This window comes from Vigna unguiculata, chromosome 8 (assembly GCF_037176805.1).
Source record: "Vigna unguiculata cultivar grain cowpea cultivar isolate G323 ecotype 2 chromosome 8, ASM3717680v1, whole genome shotgun sequence".
NCBI classification, from domain to species: Eukaryota; Viridiplantae; Streptophyta; class Magnoliopsida; order Fabales; family Fabaceae; genus Vigna; species Vigna unguiculata.
This window is the reverse complement of record NC_140799.1, coordinates 741088-758843: the sequence shown is the minus strand read 5'-3', so window position 1 is coordinate 758843 and position 17756 is coordinate 741088. Positions and strand designations below refer to the sequence as shown.

The 17756-nt window shown below is 30.6% G+C and overlaps 2 protein-coding genes across 3 annotated transcripts; one reads left to right on the top strand and one right to left on the bottom strand.

Moving 5' to 3' along the window:
- The first annotated feature begins 2343 nt into the window (after positions 1 to 2343).
- On the top strand, positions 2344 to 5658 carry LOC114195625 (uncharacterized). Of its 2 annotated transcripts, none has more exons than XM_085665288.1 (7): positions 2344 to 2364; positions 3323 to 3363; positions 3480 to 3578; positions 3795 to 3851; positions 3959 to 4022; positions 4116 to 4325; positions 4837 to 5658. In XM_085665288.1, exons 2-7 carry the CDS (start codon positions 3332 to 3334, stop codon positions 5359 to 5361), a joined length of 987 nt encoding a protein of 328 aa, XP_085521414.1. In that variant the 5' UTR covers positions 2344 to 2364; positions 3323 to 3331; the 3' UTR covers positions 5362 to 5658. The 2 variants fall into 2 exon arrangements, with proteins under 2 accessions (XP_085521414.1, XP_027941954.1); XM_028086153.2 differs by lacking the exon at positions 2344 to 2364 and adding an exon at positions 2517 to 2766.
- Positions 5659 to 10835: 5177 nt separating this feature from the next.
- Positions 10836 to 16650, bottom strand: LOC114193241 (eukaryotic initiation factor 3 gamma subunit family protein). The gene is made up of 13 exons (XM_028082962.2): positions 16335 to 16650; positions 16137 to 16252; positions 14999 to 15188; positions 14676 to 14757; positions 14134 to 14204; positions 13691 to 13732; positions 13187 to 13311; positions 12834 to 12927; positions 12214 to 12310; positions 11965 to 12140; positions 11786 to 11891; positions 11462 to 11548; positions 10836 to 11302 (listed from the first exon to the last, which is right to left on the bottom strand). The coding sequence occupies exons 1-13, from the start codon at positions 16442 to 16444 to the stop codon at positions 11192 to 11194; spliced, it is 1407 nt and encodes a 468-aa protein (XP_027938763.1). The 5' UTR covers positions 16445 to 16650; the 3' UTR covers positions 10836 to 11191.
- Between the last annotated feature and the right edge of the window lie 1106 nt (positions 16651 to 17756).

The following is a 17756-nucleotide window of genomic DNA, read 5'->3' as shown; positions in this document are numbered from 1 at the left end:
TGTTTTCAAATGTCATATCTGAAAATGTAAATTATAGAAAAATTAGACGTTTCCGACACAGGTGCATGAAGAAAAAAAGAGGTGGAGAAAGAAGCTGTCTTTTGTAGTTTGTCGCCTCCTTTTCACACTGGGCTTAGCCCACGTTATAAATTAGTTTTCGTTATTTTGTCCATCTTTATAAATCAATTTCTTTCTCATTGTGACATTGTCAGTGCTAAAAACTGACCCAAAATCAATAGAAAAAATTATTTTTCTTAGAAAGACCAACCTTATCAAAATGATAGATTTTTCTAATTATTTTTCTTGATAATAATAATAATTTCTTAAAGCAATTATATTGATTTTTATGAAATTTGATTTTGTCTTTCATTGGGACACCCTCCAGACACATTACGACATCACATGCATGCACATTTTATTTCTGACACAATAATTCGTTTGAATTTTATTCCAAATAATAGCATTCCAAACACATTATGTTTATGCCATCTATGTTTTGTTATCATTTGCTTTATAATTCCACCATGTTCGGTTCAAAATCCAAATCTGAACAACCCTGATTTTCTGACTCAGAAAAATTAACATTTTTTTAGCATATTTGTTTTATTTTTATAGTTTTCTATAGTTTTTTCAAAAGTAATTATGGTGATGATTCCAATTTTTAAAAAAATTAAGATAAACTAAAAATACACTAACCTAATGTGAAGTATCGATGAAAGAAAGAAATATGAAACATGATTTTGTTTCATAGATTTTGTATAAGGTAAAGGACGAAAAAGTAGAAATGAGTTTATGTGTGAAAGAAAGTGAAAAGGTTTTAAATAGGAGATGGGTATTATATAGATAAAAATGAGAGCGAAAGGGTACCAAATAGAAATAATTAGGTGGCACATGAGGGAATGAGCAACAATGAACATTGATGTTGAACTTTGGAAAATTGTTATGATGGTACATGAAAATATCTATATTCAACATTGGCATGCCCCATAACATGCAATGAAATGGATCATTCATAAACTTTAAGAAGAAACGTAGAATCCAAGGCTTTCCCTTCTTTTTCTTTTTGATTTTCATTTTCATTTTCATCTTGATGAGGAAACATCAACTTCTTCAATCTCCACATGGTTCCCTTTTCTTTACCTTTTTATAATGCATAAATTATTAATGATACCCTTATAGTGTCATCTAATCTTAGGGTCCCTTTGCCTTTCTGAAATGAACTTGAGGATGTGCTCTTTTCTTCTTAGCTTTTACTTTTGAACCCAATAAATCTACCATGGACACATGCTTCGTTGCTTCTCTTAGCTTTCTTGTGGTTGACAAAAACCCTCCAAGACCCGTGCCCTCCACTCCACCGCTCAAACATAATAATCATCCCAACCCAATTTTCATGTCTTCAATTAAGAAAAACTATAAAATAGGTTTATATACTATACATTTCTCTTTTTTACGATCGATGTGAGATTTTTAATATATTTTTTACAATATTTTAAACGTGAAATTAGATATTAATGATGATAGACGGAAAGATAGGTAGATAAGTAATAAATTTCTCCAAATGATTTTGATATTATTATAAAAGATGAATTTCAAACCCACTTAATCTTTAAAACCGATTTGTAATATGAGGTTTGCACAAAATTTAAATTGTGCATTGCATTTTTTTTTTTATGTTGAACATTAAAAATAGAGTTAAAAATATTTTTGATCCCTTAACTTTTAGGCAAAATTGTAATTAGTTTCTCTTTGAAATTTTGACCTAATCTAATCTTATAACTCTAGAATTGCATGAATTTAGTCATTTTAACCAAATTTTTATAAGTTTATTTGATGTTTAAAACGCATTTGATTATAGTATTTGAGTTATTTACACTGTTTAACACCTTTTTTACTTCATTATTAGCTAAGAAACTATCATGAAACGTATTTGAAGCGTTAATTTAACAAAATTTGGTTAAAAAAACTAAATTCATACAATTCTAAAGTTCACTTTTAAAGACCAAAAATATATTTAACCCTTCGAGATATATTAATATTGACATATTAAATTTTCTAATAATAAATTTTAAAATATACAAATAAGTATTCATTTGTATATTTTGAATTTAAGATAGAGAAATAATAATAAAAAATCAAATTTCGTTTACATCGAATATATATCATAAATTTTATTTTTATTCTTTTGAAATTATGAAAACTTTATATAAATTTTCCCAAAAGCAATTCATCAATTCCAAATTGTGTTAATTGATGATGGTTACATGAATGTGCTTGAGGCAATAAAAAATGTTGGTTTGTGGTGTCATGAGTATTAGAGTGTAGGTGAAGGGTAATTGATGAGCGAGGATCACGCCACAGACAAAGGTTGCAACACCTCCACGCACACAATCTTTTCTCTAGCTACTCTCTACACTGTAGTAGTGAGTCATCAATAGTCTATAATTTAATACACTGCACACACACACACTCTCACAACTGATCCATATAATGAACAGAAAAACCATTTAAAACGCTCCGTCTGTTCTAAATCCAAAATCCTAATCCTCTTTCTTTTCTCCTTTTTTTTTTTCCCTCTTAGCACTGTTTTTCTTCCAACACCTCTCGCCGACAGCGTAACGGTCTGCGGTGGCCGTTCCCGGCGCCGTCGCCGATCTCTTCCATATTCCGCCGCCAGATTTACCTCTGCTCCTTTCCTTTCGGATTCCGACTATCATTTTGTTTTTTTTTTCTCGTTCTCTTTCTTCAACGCAATACACTCGGTTCTAGGTATTTGTTCTTCATTTTCACTTTAAATGTTGGTTTCATTGTTGATTTGCGACGTGTGAAACAAATCAGATTAAATCAAACGGTTTTAGTGCATTTGACGGTTCTGTTACCCGTGCTAGTGTTGTGGAGTTTTCATCTTACACGCTGATCTTTAATTTACTTCGCATTGCTTCGACCTAGTTTTTCGATTCACTGGTTTCCGCCTCTGCATTTTTCTATGCATTCCACGACTAGGTATTGCGAAGACTGATGAGCATTATCTAGGTTGACAACTCACGATTATTGCTGTTCTAAGAACACTGCGCTTGTTACTGTTCAAGTTTGGAAATAAAACTGAAGGAATTGTGGTTCTGTGGAGAAAAATAGGCTGTAGGGAGTATATTGTCATGCTGACATTTTAACGAGCTTGGAATTGGACGATTTTTGGATTTGTTATGTAAAATATTTTGAGATACATTAATTGATATGGCAATGCAATCGCTGTTATTCAGTTTCAGTTGCTTGAATGTTAGTACGTTATGCTGTTTTGGAGTAACCTTTTTTTTTTCAATGTCAGGGATACAAAATGATAGGATCTTTTCTTACCTGGGCGCTAGCGTATGTATTTTTGCTGTTCCAAAAGTCCAGTTTCTTTTTTTTTTTCTGATACGAATGGTTTGTGTGTGAGATTTGAAGGTTAATCGTTTTATTTGGTCTTTTTGATTTATTTACAGGATGGTCTTTGGCTATGCTTATCCAGCTTATGAATGCTATAAAGCGGTTGAAAAGAATAAGCCGGAAATTGAACAACTCCGCTTTTGGTGCCAGTATTGGTATGCGTTTACCATGTTTGTTTCATCTGTTGGCAAGAGAAATAATCATATATGTTTTCTGTAGCTTTTTCATGATTTTGCTGGAAAATAATCCATTTCCCCTTCAAAATAGAGCTAATTTGGAACGCATTATAGATTAGTTATTTGTGCTTAACTTAACGTGATAACTTCTACTGACAAATACTGATACCAACTTTGTTTTTCCCCGTGTTGCAGGATCTTGGTGGCCGTTTTAACTGTATGTGAGAGGGTTGGTGATACTTTTATATCATGGTAGAGGATTCTATCTTGGATGTGCTCAAAGAATATCTGCTTTCCTTATTTAAAAAAAAAAAGAGTTTATAATGACTTCTTAGCTTTGAATTGATTTCTTCATGAAGGGTCCCAATGTACAGTGAAGCTAAGTTGGCATTTTTCGTTTTTCTTTGGTATCCCAAAACTAAGGTATGAAACTACTTACTATGGTATAAAATCCTTTATTACTTTCTTATTTGCTTCTCTTCAATATGACAGTAAAATTTAATATTGATGTGTTAGGGAACAACATATGTGTATGACTCCTTCTTCAGACCATATGTTGCCAAACACGAGACGGAGATTGATCGCAACTTGTTGGAACTGAGGACAAGGGCAGGGGACATTGCAGTTTTGTATTGGCAAAGAGCTTTCAGTTATGGTCAGACCAGAATGTATGACATTTTGCAATTTGTTGCTGCACAATCGACTCCAGCACCTCGACCTGCTCAGGTAGTTGATTATGATTATGCACTGGTTGTGTCTGCTATTATGATCGAGTTTGACTTAAGTGTACTAGAATATCAATTATCGGCTTTCGAAATTTGCGATTGAATTGTGCCACTTATCCTGAATTTTTCTGGTTTTTAGTAATAAAATATGTATTTTTTTAAATTTATGCATAAGTACGTGTAAAGGTGCCGGTCAGAACGATTGCATTCCTCTTAAAACAATATTGTAGAAAGAAAGAAACTAATACCTGAAATTATACTAATTTTTTCCAAAGAAAGAGGAACATATTGTTCTAAGTAATATTTCCATTTTTCATGATAATGTTGAAATGAAGATACTGTTTTTGGTTTCTTGTTTTTACGTTGTTAAAAGTTATATACAGTTATTATCTATTTGTAACTTCAGTTAGTAAATTATTAGTTGCTTGTTTTTTGAGAAGGATACAATAATCATCCAACTCATTGTTATTTATGCATACCAATAAGAAAACAAATTGCTCTTGAAACCACAGCAACGCCCAGGTGTGAAGGTCCGTCAACCAGCACCTGCAAGTCAGAAACCAGCTGCTGCAACAGAACCACAAGTTGAGGAACCTCCATCCCCTACCTCTAGCACATCTTCGAGTCAGCTCCAGAGGGAAGTAGCAGAGGAATTGGATTCTCCAAAAGTTCCTAAAGCAGCCACATCTGCAACAGCTTTGAGTAGTCAGAAATCGGGTGGAGCTGGTTTGACTACTCAGAAGTCTGGTGGTGCTGGTTTGAGTACTCAGAAGTCTGGTGGAGCTGCTTTGAGTACTCAGAAGTCTGGTGGAGCTGCTTTGAGCACTCAAAAGTCTAATGTTGCGCCTGAAACAAGCATCCAGTCTGCACCAGCAGAGGCAGAGGCAAAGGCAAAGCAGATCGAAGCACCATCTTCATCTTCTTCAGTAAATGTAAATGGGAATCCTCCTACTCCTACCAAAGAAACCATAATGGAAGAAAGCATTCGGTTAACACGTGGCAGACTAAGAAAAACCCGATCAGCAGGAACTCGCTAGCACGCGGAATATTGTCAAAATTTTAGCCTGAAATAGGAAGTAGGTGGACAATTATGAGCATTGAATTGTTGTAGAACTTGATGTAAATCTGTTTTCCCAAGTTTCCATTCCATTTGTTGCTTCATTTTATATATTTTTTTCATAAATTTTGTGATGGCATGGAAGCATTTGTAGCCTGATGATGCCACTTTATATGGACTTAGTTTCCATCGGATGCTTTTGTATAGCTGGTCTTGATGTTGGTGTAACAGTATTACCAAGTTTTTTCATTACAGGGAAGGCAGAATATTTCATTAATTGCCCACTTCTCTCCATAATACCTTTTTGCAGGCATTAGGTGAAGCAGGTTGCTTATGCACCACATCAACCAAACCAAGTTGGTTTCACAAATTTTATTTACAATCCGCATGGCAGTGTTATTGATTGCTGTCATCAATACAAACACAACAGTAATATACTCAATTTCTATTTCTTTCTGTCTGAATTTTCTTTTTTGGTACATCTACAAAGTTTTTTTTAGCAAAATGAAGACATTATAAAAAATAAAATTCTTCGAAGGGCTAGCATCTCAATTTTATTGTATTTTCTATTTTATTTCAGCGTCTCTTTTGATCCCAATTCATCTCTTCTGTATACCCTCCTCTGTCTTTCTGTTCAGCATCTTATTATTCTCCTATGCTTTTGTTTTTCTGTCTACTTGTTGTCTTTTACATCTCTTTATCTATCACATGCCCGTTATCTTTTTTCACCAACCTCTCTCCCATACTCTCTTCTGTACTTCTATGTCCCTAATCATTAACAACTTCAAAAATGAGATTCCTACTTTTTCCAATACTTTCTCAATCAAACAGCTTACATAATATTTTTTGTTTTTTTATTTTAAGATGTGTGTATTTTGCACACCATCCTCGTAATTAATTTGGAACTTTCTCTTTAATCACTTCAAATTATCTTCTTTTTAATCGTTTTCGTTTTTCAAATTGAATTTAAAGAGTTTTAAAAGAAAGGCTAAACATAGCGCAACCTAAATCATTCATTATAAATTTAAATTTATTTATTTATTATGAGTTTTAACTTTAATTGTTTTTTAATACAAAATTTAAAATTTTTATTTGTTGTTATAAACTTTAACTTTTGTATAAAAAATAGTTATTATATAGTGTTTTAAATTGGTTAAAAAATTAGTTAGTAAACAGTTATCAATGCTTATTTTTTCTCTTTTAAAACGGTTTTCATAATTACAAATTATGTTGAAATTGAAATATCAGATACTCTATTTTCTTATACTCATGTATCATTTATGTCAAATATTTTATTAATAATTTTTTTAAAATTTTCAATTTCTAACATTTTTTTTGTGTTTATAATTTAAACATTAGCTACATTTTATAAATTTTATATTGAAATACAATTTTTTGAAAAATAAATTCAAAACTTAATTTCTCATGAATTATATTATGCTAATGAAGAATTTGAAATATTGTTTTACATAAAATTAAAATTTAATTGAAACATGGTTTAAATATACTTTTAGCCCCAAAAAAAATTAGTTTTAAATTCTTGATATTTTTCAATCAATAATTTACTTTTAGCATTCAATTTTTATTAAAAATAATTATGATTTACTCATGCATTTATAATTATTTTTTATATTATATTTTTTTAGGATTAAATATATTTTTAATCCTTAAATTTTGACGCAAAATTGAAATTTATCCTTATTCGAAACTTTGATATATTTTGGTCCTCAAACTTTAAAATTAAATTAATATAATCTTTTTGAATGCAATTACGTTAAGTTAAAATTTTTTCAAGTGTCAAACATGTTTCATGCTATAATTTGAATAGTTTAAGTTGTTTGACATATCTCGCTTCAATGTCGGCCGGAGAAATTAGGAAACATGTCTAATAAGTAAAAAAATTAACGAAATTGATTTAAAATAACTTATATTCATTCATTTTAAAGTTTGGAAATTAAAATATATCAAAGTTTCGAATAAGGATAAATTTTATTTTTCTATAAGATTGATGAATTGAAAACCTTAATATATTCCTCTTAGGGATTTAATTTCTAAAAGAGAAAAGTAATAAAATGTTTTATATTTGTTAAGATTTACTAATTAAAATACGATTGGTATTAAATTTACTATAAATAATAATAAGGATTTTAAAAATGTCATATATTTAAAACTGATAATAGACGAAGTACAGACATACTTAAAATTTGAAACATTTACATTTCCATTGATTTTAAATAGCCTTGAGATGTTGAATTCTTTATCTAAATTCTACCTTAATGAGTTTCCTTTATTCCATAATGTGAATACTTTGATAAGATTTTAGGTGAAGGACGGGACGTGGTAGCAAGTAGAAAGTTGAACTATGAAATTCTACATGATTTCCAATTTTCAAAAGTAAACTGTCAAAAGCATTCAGAATTTTACATTTTCAATATACTATTTAACTTCGGTTTGACTTTGGAATTTTATAACAAATTGAACCGTTGCAACAAAGACTTGGTCATTTTTTAATCCACTAGATTTTATATATTGTTAACTAAGTCTTCACTTTCACTTTGCAAGGATTTTTTTTTTTTACATAATATTTACTATGGGTATCAATATTTTAATATAAAATTATTGTTTACTATATTTTTGGCAAAAATTCTTAAAATATATAAATTCATTCAAAGATTTTACTAATTAGAATGAAATTGTAGAGATAAACTTAATTTGTTGAGCAAGATATGTGAATTGTTAAAAGTTCCCTTATACGCAGTGCTTAATTTCTACGAAAAAAATATTTTCAAATTTTAGTGTGAAAATCGAAAAAAAAAATCAATTCTGATTAATGTAATATACTAAAGTTGAAAATTCATGCTAAATTTGTCTGATTTCTTTATAATTGCGCAATAGAAAAAAGAGAGTGCAGAATAATTTGTACCATTTCCCATCCCAAAAGGGTTAAAAAAAAGAGTTTTCAGCACATGACAAGGGTTTGGGTAAGGGAATTTTTTCCCACTAGCCGTTACCATTGACTTTTAACAATCTTATCCTTTCATTGTTCACTGAATTTAATCAATTTATATCATAGCATATCTTTGATGAGAAAGGAAACAAGATAATACAAACTTATTGTGGTGCATGTAAATGAAAATATTAATCATTGTAACTTTTTTACTAAAATAGTGTAAAATTATTGGCTTTTTAGGTAAGTAGAAACATTTAAAAAAAATTATAAATTTGGTTAAGTTGTGAGAGAATACAAACTTGAACTGAAGAAGTTATTATGCGTAAAATAGTTTTCATTTGATTTTTTTATTTATTTCGTGTCGTACCTTCTCATCATACCTAACTAAACTTGTAATTTTTTTAAAAAACTAGAGAATAAAATTTGCACTATTTTAGTCACATTCAATCAGTAGTACAGTTCTCAAGTAGATATAATAATTTTTATATCTATACATTCAACTAATTGAGATAAAGTTAATAGTATTACTATTAAACATTTCAATATCTTCATTAACAATTAATCACATTCATTGTTCTTTAGAATATGATTAGGTTAGAAAGGGATTAGTTTGAAGTGTTTGCAACAACGAAAAAAAAAAAAGAGAGGATGTGATAAGCAAAGTGGACCTATATTTGCAATTGCTTTTGGTATGTAAAACCTCTGAGCTTGACAACCCAACTAACCCTGCAAAAGTAGGCAAACTTCAACACACTGTCACTTTCCCATTTCATATACTTTACATTAATATTCTCATTATAATTCTAACGGAAATATCACTAACCAACTCTTTCAGAGTCCACATTCTCTCTGATAGAATGTTTAGTGTCATTATTTGTTAAACAATATATTAATGTTCATATACTAAAAAAAATTAAAATATGTATTTTGTCCTTTAACTTTTAGTAAAAATTAAAAATAATTATTTTTTAAAATTTTGATATGATTTAGTCTTTCATTTTATAAATGAGTGGATTTAATTTTTTTAAATGAATTTTATAAGTTTATTTGATGTTTTAGATGCATTTCATATAAGTTTTGAATTGTTTACCTTCTTTGATACATTCCCTGTTTAATATTAAATCAGAAATATATTTGAGATCTTTTGAAACGCCAATTAAACTCAATAAAATTTGGTTATAAGAACTAAACTCATAAATTTCTAAAATTGAAAAACTAAATTTGATCAAAATTTAAAAAAGAGATTAATTAATTAAAAAATCCAAAACATATTTAACCATTAAAAAAATTTAATATAACACATTTAAGAGACACCGGAAAAAAAGGTCAATATGAGAATCTAAATTTCCCTCTTGGCATTACAATAGAATGCAATACTATACAATATACACTTATGTGATTCTCACTATGTAACCCTTTCATCTGCTTACTAATAAGAGATATGCAGTTATACATAATGGATGTTATTAGGTGACACCAACTTTAACAAGAAGAGCAAGTACACCATCAAAGGTTTTTTTTTTTTTCCTTGGAAAAGCATCAAAAAGACAAAAGTAAATTAAATAGTAATTAAAGATCACTAGAGAGTGATCCCTCACCAGCATTGTACCATCCTTGCTAGTGGAAGCATCTATTGTTCTTAATGGCATTAATGCCATAACAATCAACAATTATTGTTTAACTGTTCCTTTCCTATCTTTTTGTAATCTCACATAAACCGTAAAGTAGAAATAAATAATCAAAAATAAAATTGTGAGGCCAATTTGAGAAATATTTTAGTTATGGGTTAGAGTAAAAAGGTTATTTGAATTGTTCAAAGCGGTAAAATTGATGAAGTACTATGGAGAAGAGTGAGTTTTATACAGAATGAATTTTAACAACTTGATGGAGTTGTTCAGTTGGATTTTCCCCTAATTAGTATTAAATAAACAACTTTGAATTAATTTCATGTTTGTTATATCTCACTTCTCATTTATTAGTAGGTCCCAGAGTTGTTTTATGTTTAAAAACTCCTTACCAACTATTTTAATTGCATCTCATAGCAACACTTGATGCAGTGTTCTATTTTGTTTTTGTACTGTTGCAGTGCCTATTTGGTAAACTTCAACCACTAATTCTTCGGATTTGTGGTACATGTTTTGGCACTGTTGCAGTGCCTTATTATGTTTTTAAAAGGTTCAAAATTAATTTCATCAAATCAATCTACCGAACTAAAAAACAAATAGGTTTGCATTCAAAAGTGTGGGGTCCATGAAAAATTATAAAATTATTGGGTTAGAATAAAAAGTTAGTTCAGTTATTTAAAACAGTTTATATAGAATGAAAATATGTGGATGACATGGTTACTAAGTTTTTTAAGTCGACACATACACACCATATGCACTGCAGTTTTGTTCTAATGGAGAAAAACAAGCTTAATATAATTGGAAATATGTTAACCCAAACATCACCAAAGTTAAATTCGTCAAATGCTTCATGAAAGATATGCTAATACAGAATTGAAGTTACTCAGGTTAAAGGACAGCATGGTCAAATAAATATTGTATAGGGTAAAAACATCATCAGATTACAGCCAACAATAAAATTTGTGACAGTTAAAAGGATTGCTGGCAGTAAACATTGAAATAAATAACTAGTGTACAATCTCCATGTCTAGCCTTTGGCCGACGAAAACCGTGTCGGAAACTCAAAAATGTTAAATTTGCACAGAGCAAATTATGCAGCAGAAAAGATGACAATTTGCCCCTGAAAGCATTGGGATTCATGTGCTATTTATCCAATATATATGCATAAGCTGGAAATTGGACTGATCTAGAAAGAGTAAGGATGAAAATGGAGAAAGTGGGTAATCAGAGCAAAACTAATCTGTTGGAGTTGCGGAGTTAGCTGTGCTGCATATCTTAGTTCCACTGAGAATGTAACCCCCAAATGCACTCATTTGCATGCATGGATGAGTTCTAGATGGAAGTACCTGTATATACATATACATATATGAATAAAGGGAGGGTGTGATCTGTATTTTGTACCATAAAAATTTGATGAGTAATATAAATAACTTATGTAACTAAAGGACTTCGTAAAAGTTCTCTAATTTCGTAACAATGATATGAATGACATAAATAACGTGTACCTGGTATTCACGAAGCCAAGGCTCTGATATTTGCAATCCAATGGCCATTTTCCCAAGCTGTAGATTGTGCATGCAGGTTGCAAGTGGCTGCATTTTATACAACAGTGGACGAAGATTCTGTTAGCTGAAGGCACGTTGGTACAGGACAAGAGAAAAAGGATAAGGAAGGAAATTTCATGAAACAATGGCGTGAAGAATTGGAGAAATCGGTTCAGAGAGATGCAACACAGAAAACATTTGATTTCTTAAAATATTTTGTATTCATAATAGAAAATATTATCATTCATGAAAACAATAAATTAAATAATAATTCATAGAAAATACCTGAAGATATTGGTGATAAATTGCAAACGGAGCAGAGTTTGCTAAAAGGGGCAAGAGATCTTTAACCACTGTCCAAGTATCCAACTCAGGTGCAGCAACAATTAGACTGTAAAATGGAAAAGAAAATGTTCATTTCCATTATTCTTTGAACAGTAAGGGACATATTTAAAGTCAGATACCTAGAAAAACCATTTTCCTTCCACGAGTCAATGACTTCTTTCTGCGCCCTCTCTCCAGCCTTTGGAGCTTTCCGAACTTCTATAGCAGGTTCAGTATTATCTATCCCAATATCAGAAATTCCATTTTCCGAAGAATGAGAGTTTTCCACCATGCTGACCGACGCAGATATTTGATCCTGCAACATCATAACTTGTTCTAGTCTGCAAACAAGATAGAACTCGTCAAGAGATCAAGAAGATGCTACTTACATTTGACTGGCCTTCCACATTGCAGACATCATGTTGCAGAATTTTTTCAGAAGATTCTTTTGGTGATAACAAGTCGGAAATGGGAGAACGTAGAATTCTACAACAAATAAGAGATGATGATCATAAAGCCAGAGACAAGAACCAAAACGATGGAACACAGACATTCAAAACACCCATCTAATGTGGCAGTGATCAAACAACCAGTTCAAAGTCATTTTATATGATTCCCAGATAGAATCATAAAACTAATATATGAGTTATACGAATATAAGAGATTCATATGGTGAACGGAGCACATAATATAACAATTATTTCTACTAAATTATCCATCATTATCTCTAAAGAAACCTACATAAACTTTTCTCTCTTTATTTCGGAGCTTCATAAAATTATTAAATTCAAAGAAAAAATGTCTAAAACTGTTCGTCTGGAATTGAAAAAAAAAAAAGATCTTTTAATAATGTAAAAAATATACAGGTTTACAAAAGAACATCCAAAACTGCTTTTGAAAAATTAAAGCTTAAAATATGCAAGGCATTCACGACAGCAAGAATGATAAAACAGATTATGATGATTTTAACAAATAAAAATTATTAATGCAATAAAACACATCATCTGACCTCTTGCAGATTTCATCACTTAAATTAAATATTCTCACGATATCCATGGAATAAGGTGCCTGCCCAAAATATGAGTTGCATACAAAACCGGTACCTGTAAAATATTTAAGTTATCACATGTGTATCACTTGCTTAGTCAGAAGAACGTTTAGAACAACAGAATATACGTATATATACAACAGTGAAGTGCTATTTCATTTATGTTACCATATTATTCACTGGCAATAATCAATACCTAATTACATATTTAGGACCCATTTGTTACAGCTTCTTTTTGTAAAAGAACCATTTTTATTAATAGGGAAAAATGCACTATTATCTAAATCGCCAACTTAGTTTAATGTATACTATACCTCCTAAACGTTCAGCCACAGCCCCGGTGAGAAGGCCACCAATCATATCAACTACGAGAATGTCAGAATTTGAAGAAACGTTAGCCATGGAAAGTAGAAGGGACAACGTGTCTACCCGCAAGAATCTGAAGCATTAATAATTAGTCAGAGACAATATCAAGGATAGATGCATCACTTCATCTACAGAACATAAACCCACCATTTTAATTTTATGAACGGCCGAATATGTATTGTAGTCATAAAGTTGGGAGTTTGGTTTCATAAAAACCAGAAAATTAGAAATTGTACAGCCTCTTTATCCAGCGAAACTTTAACATATACAATATGTTGAGATTTGCTTTCTTCTATTTCTTTTTCTTTTGTTTTAAAACCACATGCGTATATCAAAGATATTTTAATACTTGTTCATAATTTACATCTTGCTCCATAAGAATAACTCAAACCAATAGACAATATATACAGATAGTTAAACACGTGAGGAAAAAAACTGAAGATAATACTTACCCAATTTTGGATGGATACTTCTTAAAATAGGCTTCACATATACTGGAGAAAAAAAATACTAACTGTAAGTAATAGAGTAGAGGCTCGAAATATCAAAAACTGATACAGTATACATTTAAAGATATGGCAGTCAAAATATAAGTCACAAACAACTTCATTATAGAAAAATATGATTTTCTTTACACAATTATTTGTATAACTTTTATTGAATCAATATAATGCTGCTTGATCCCACCATAAGCAAACAGTTTGTACTACAATGACAGATGGCATAACAGCGTAATGTCTTGTCATCAACAGAACAAAACTCAGGAAGTCCATATAGGATAGATCTTTCAGGTATATTTCTTATAACCAAGGCACAGTGATCAGTTGCACAAAATTATGTGAAACATTATCAATATGTAATAATAAAAGCAGCAAAGAAAAATAATAATGAAAACCTTCGGGCAACAGGACGCCTCATAAGTACTTTTGGTGCATATTTCTTCTGCTTCTTAAGTCTATATTTCTCCTGCAAAAATGGCACAAAATTTACTTCAGTTTCATTCCTAAAATAAAATATATACACACACACAACTTGGTCCCAAAGAGATAATACTATGATATGTTGGTCTCCAAAGGTTTACAAAGTAGTCCCCCAAACAAAGTTGCGAACATGCTAACAGTTTCAACCTTCCGTTATTTGGTTATTGGTTATTTGTGAACCCTAACAGAGAAACTGACGTAAAATAATACCCTACTAAAGGCATATATAATGCTATTTGTCTGAAGAATGCTTACATGGAATGACATTCCCACCTACAACCATATAGGGTCCTGAAATCAGTTGTTGCAGTACCTTTAGAGAATGTTTTGGATAGCTTAAATTATCGAATCGAGTTGTTTTTGTTCAATGAAGAAAAAAAGCTGTTTGAGAATTTACAAAAAGCTTTTCGTATATTTACTCCGTAGTAAACCATAAAGGCTTCATAAGTCAAAATACCTGCGAGAATGCTGTTTTCTTTTCAAATGTCGCACTATTGGCAATGAGAGCTTCAATTATTTCATTACCTCTTGCACCCTGCCTACATAAAAGATACAGAATATCCTTTCACCATCAAATCCCACAAGATTGGCAAAGAAATAATATATTGATAGGTCATTTCAGAAAAGCATGTAGAATTAAAAAAAAATGAACTCAACAAAGAACAACACTAAAACCACAGTCACAGTACAAGTCATATTAAAGTCACAGAACCAAAATTCGTTTAAACCTTAAAAGCTACCACCAAGAACAGAAATTCAACCACGACAAGATGAACTCACCTTCTCATGGCTTCTATATCTTCACCAGTGAGACTTTGTGCAGTATTATTGTCAACCAACGCACGATTGTCTCTTGACTCAACATTCACTGCACCATCTCTTACTTCATCAGCGCTATTAACATTAACTTTGTCCCTCCACTCATCATTCCCTTGACCATCTCCTATTTCCTCAGCATTAGTAACATTAACTGAATTGCAAATAGAGAGAAACCACACATGTTAGATTAAGAGAAAACAATGGTAGAGTGCAGAAAAATGCTTCGCTAACCATAAAGAAAAAAATACACAAAAAAACAATCACATATAACCTCATTCAATCACTCACACTCACATCACACAAATAAACATACAACGGAACAATGGAAGTTTTTCTTCATGAAGAGGCAGAAAAGCTATTGAAATCAGACTTGAGCACAAGGTGTTCAAACTGAACAACCAAAGTGTTACAAGAACGACAAAAAGCTTGAGACAATGCAAAACATGGCAGATCCACCCTTACATTTCATCCTTAAACTAATCCACCCTTTCCGTAAAGGTATCTAAAATAATTAAAAAAACCACGACAACTCATCCCGTATGTGGCAATTTCCATACATATTTGCTTGTACTAAGTGTACTGATACAGTAGCAGTAACCATTCCAAACAACTCAAACACGTTGTACCTTTTCCACCTCCCCCCACATGTCTTTATCATCAAACTACATCCCTATAATAACCCCTGCACACAAAAATACCGCGCCACCTAATAATACGCGGCAGCTACTTAAAAAAACACCACCAAACATACATCTCATATGAACCCAAGTACAAACTACAGCCTATAAAACAGAGCAACTCAATAACAAAGTACAATCTAAATGGCAAATGAAAAAAAAAAAAAAAAAACTATCTATAAACCGTAATGTAGTTTTAAACTATCATCCTCTAATCACAAATTAACAAGCAAGACAAATTTACTTACTTTTACAGCAACTACCTACCTTAACAGTCATACTGTGATTACCGACTTGTTGACATTAAAAATAGTTTACTTTGCACTACTTAATCAGAAGTGAATGCACAACGATAACAAATAACACTTCACTCAAAATGGGAATGGCCAAAAGTAAGTAAATGAAAAGGAACATGAGTGAACCTTGTGCGGGAGAAAGACAAGGTCCACCGGGAGCGGTATCCACTTGAAAAACGGTACCAAAGGCACGACCAATTAAAGGTTGCAGAGAGCAATTTTTATTCCCAATCTTCAATTTCCTGCAACACCAATTTTAATAATATTTAGAAACCAACAAATAATATTAAACACTCAAAAAAGAAAAAAAAAAAAAAACTTTACGCTGCAGGAGAAAGACGAGCGAAAACGAGACGGTCTCCGTCGTTGATATCAAGCAAGACGCTGCAACCTTCCCAAGTGACTCTGCCATTGCTACTGTTACCTTCGTTCATCTTCTTCACAATTTTATTTAAATAAATAAACTCCTAAATTGAGTGTTTCACGATGAAACTCAATCACACACACAGAGAAAGATCTAATAATATGATTCAACTAAACTATACGTGTTTCTTGATCGTGTAGCCGTTTTAGTGTTCTCGTGCTAAGCGGTTTGTGTTGCGTCACATGCATAAACCCCTTGTCAGTGAAACTAGGGTACTATTGGAATTAGAATTAGGTTTTAGAAAAGGAACTACTAACCGTTGCGTTTTATCTCGTAAACTTGGGTTGGGCCTTCTCTTAGAAATATGTTGGGCTTTTTAACTTCTGACGAACTTTTTTAACGACGACTTCGCATATTTCTTCCTTTACTTCCACCATTTGTTACTGCACCTCCAAAATTTTCATTCGTAAAATAATTAGCGTAAAAGTGTACGGATCTTTTTAAATATATATAATTTTATATTAGTAAATAATAATATTATAATATTATTAAGTTAATATATAAAATAAAATTATATTTATTAAAAATAAAATATATAAAAAATGAGAGAATATAAATAGGAAAAAAAACAGAAATAGATTGTTTTATAAAAGAAATTTAAAATATCAGTTAATTTTAAAATCTTTAATAAATAATATTATATTTTAAAGGATAAAACTGAAATTTTAAAATATAAATATAAAATAAATAATTATCTTTATATATTGTTATATATTGTTAGAGATATACTTATAACAAAAATTTTAAGATAAGATTTCTGAAATAAAAAATTTACAATAAATTTTTGAAAACATTCTAAAATAAGTATTCAAGAACAAATTTTGATTACAAACTTTTCAAAAATGTGTCATACTTTTTAGAATACAAATTTTAAAATACAAAATAAACTTTTTGAAAAGCATAAAATTATTTTCGGAAATAATATTATGGCAGAGGTAGTAATAACAGCTGTAACAGTAGAGGGATATTAATATTGGTACAGTTAGTAATGACGAAAAGAAAATGAGTATTTTAAATAGGAATAATTTTGAATATTAAAAGTGGGTGGGAAAACAACCCAACTCAATTTAGATTACATTTTCTTAAGTGTAATTGGATCTTAATCACGATTTCTTTAAAAATATTTTTTTTTTTAAATTAATTCGAAATGTGCATTTATAAATATTGGGGAGACCTTTTCTTATAAATCCTGAGAAAATCTTAATTGAATATTAAAAAATAAATTATTCTTCCGTAACAAAAACATAATATAAGATATTGATTCTCTCAGTTGAACAAAATAGTATATATATATATATATATAAAGATAATATATTTTATCT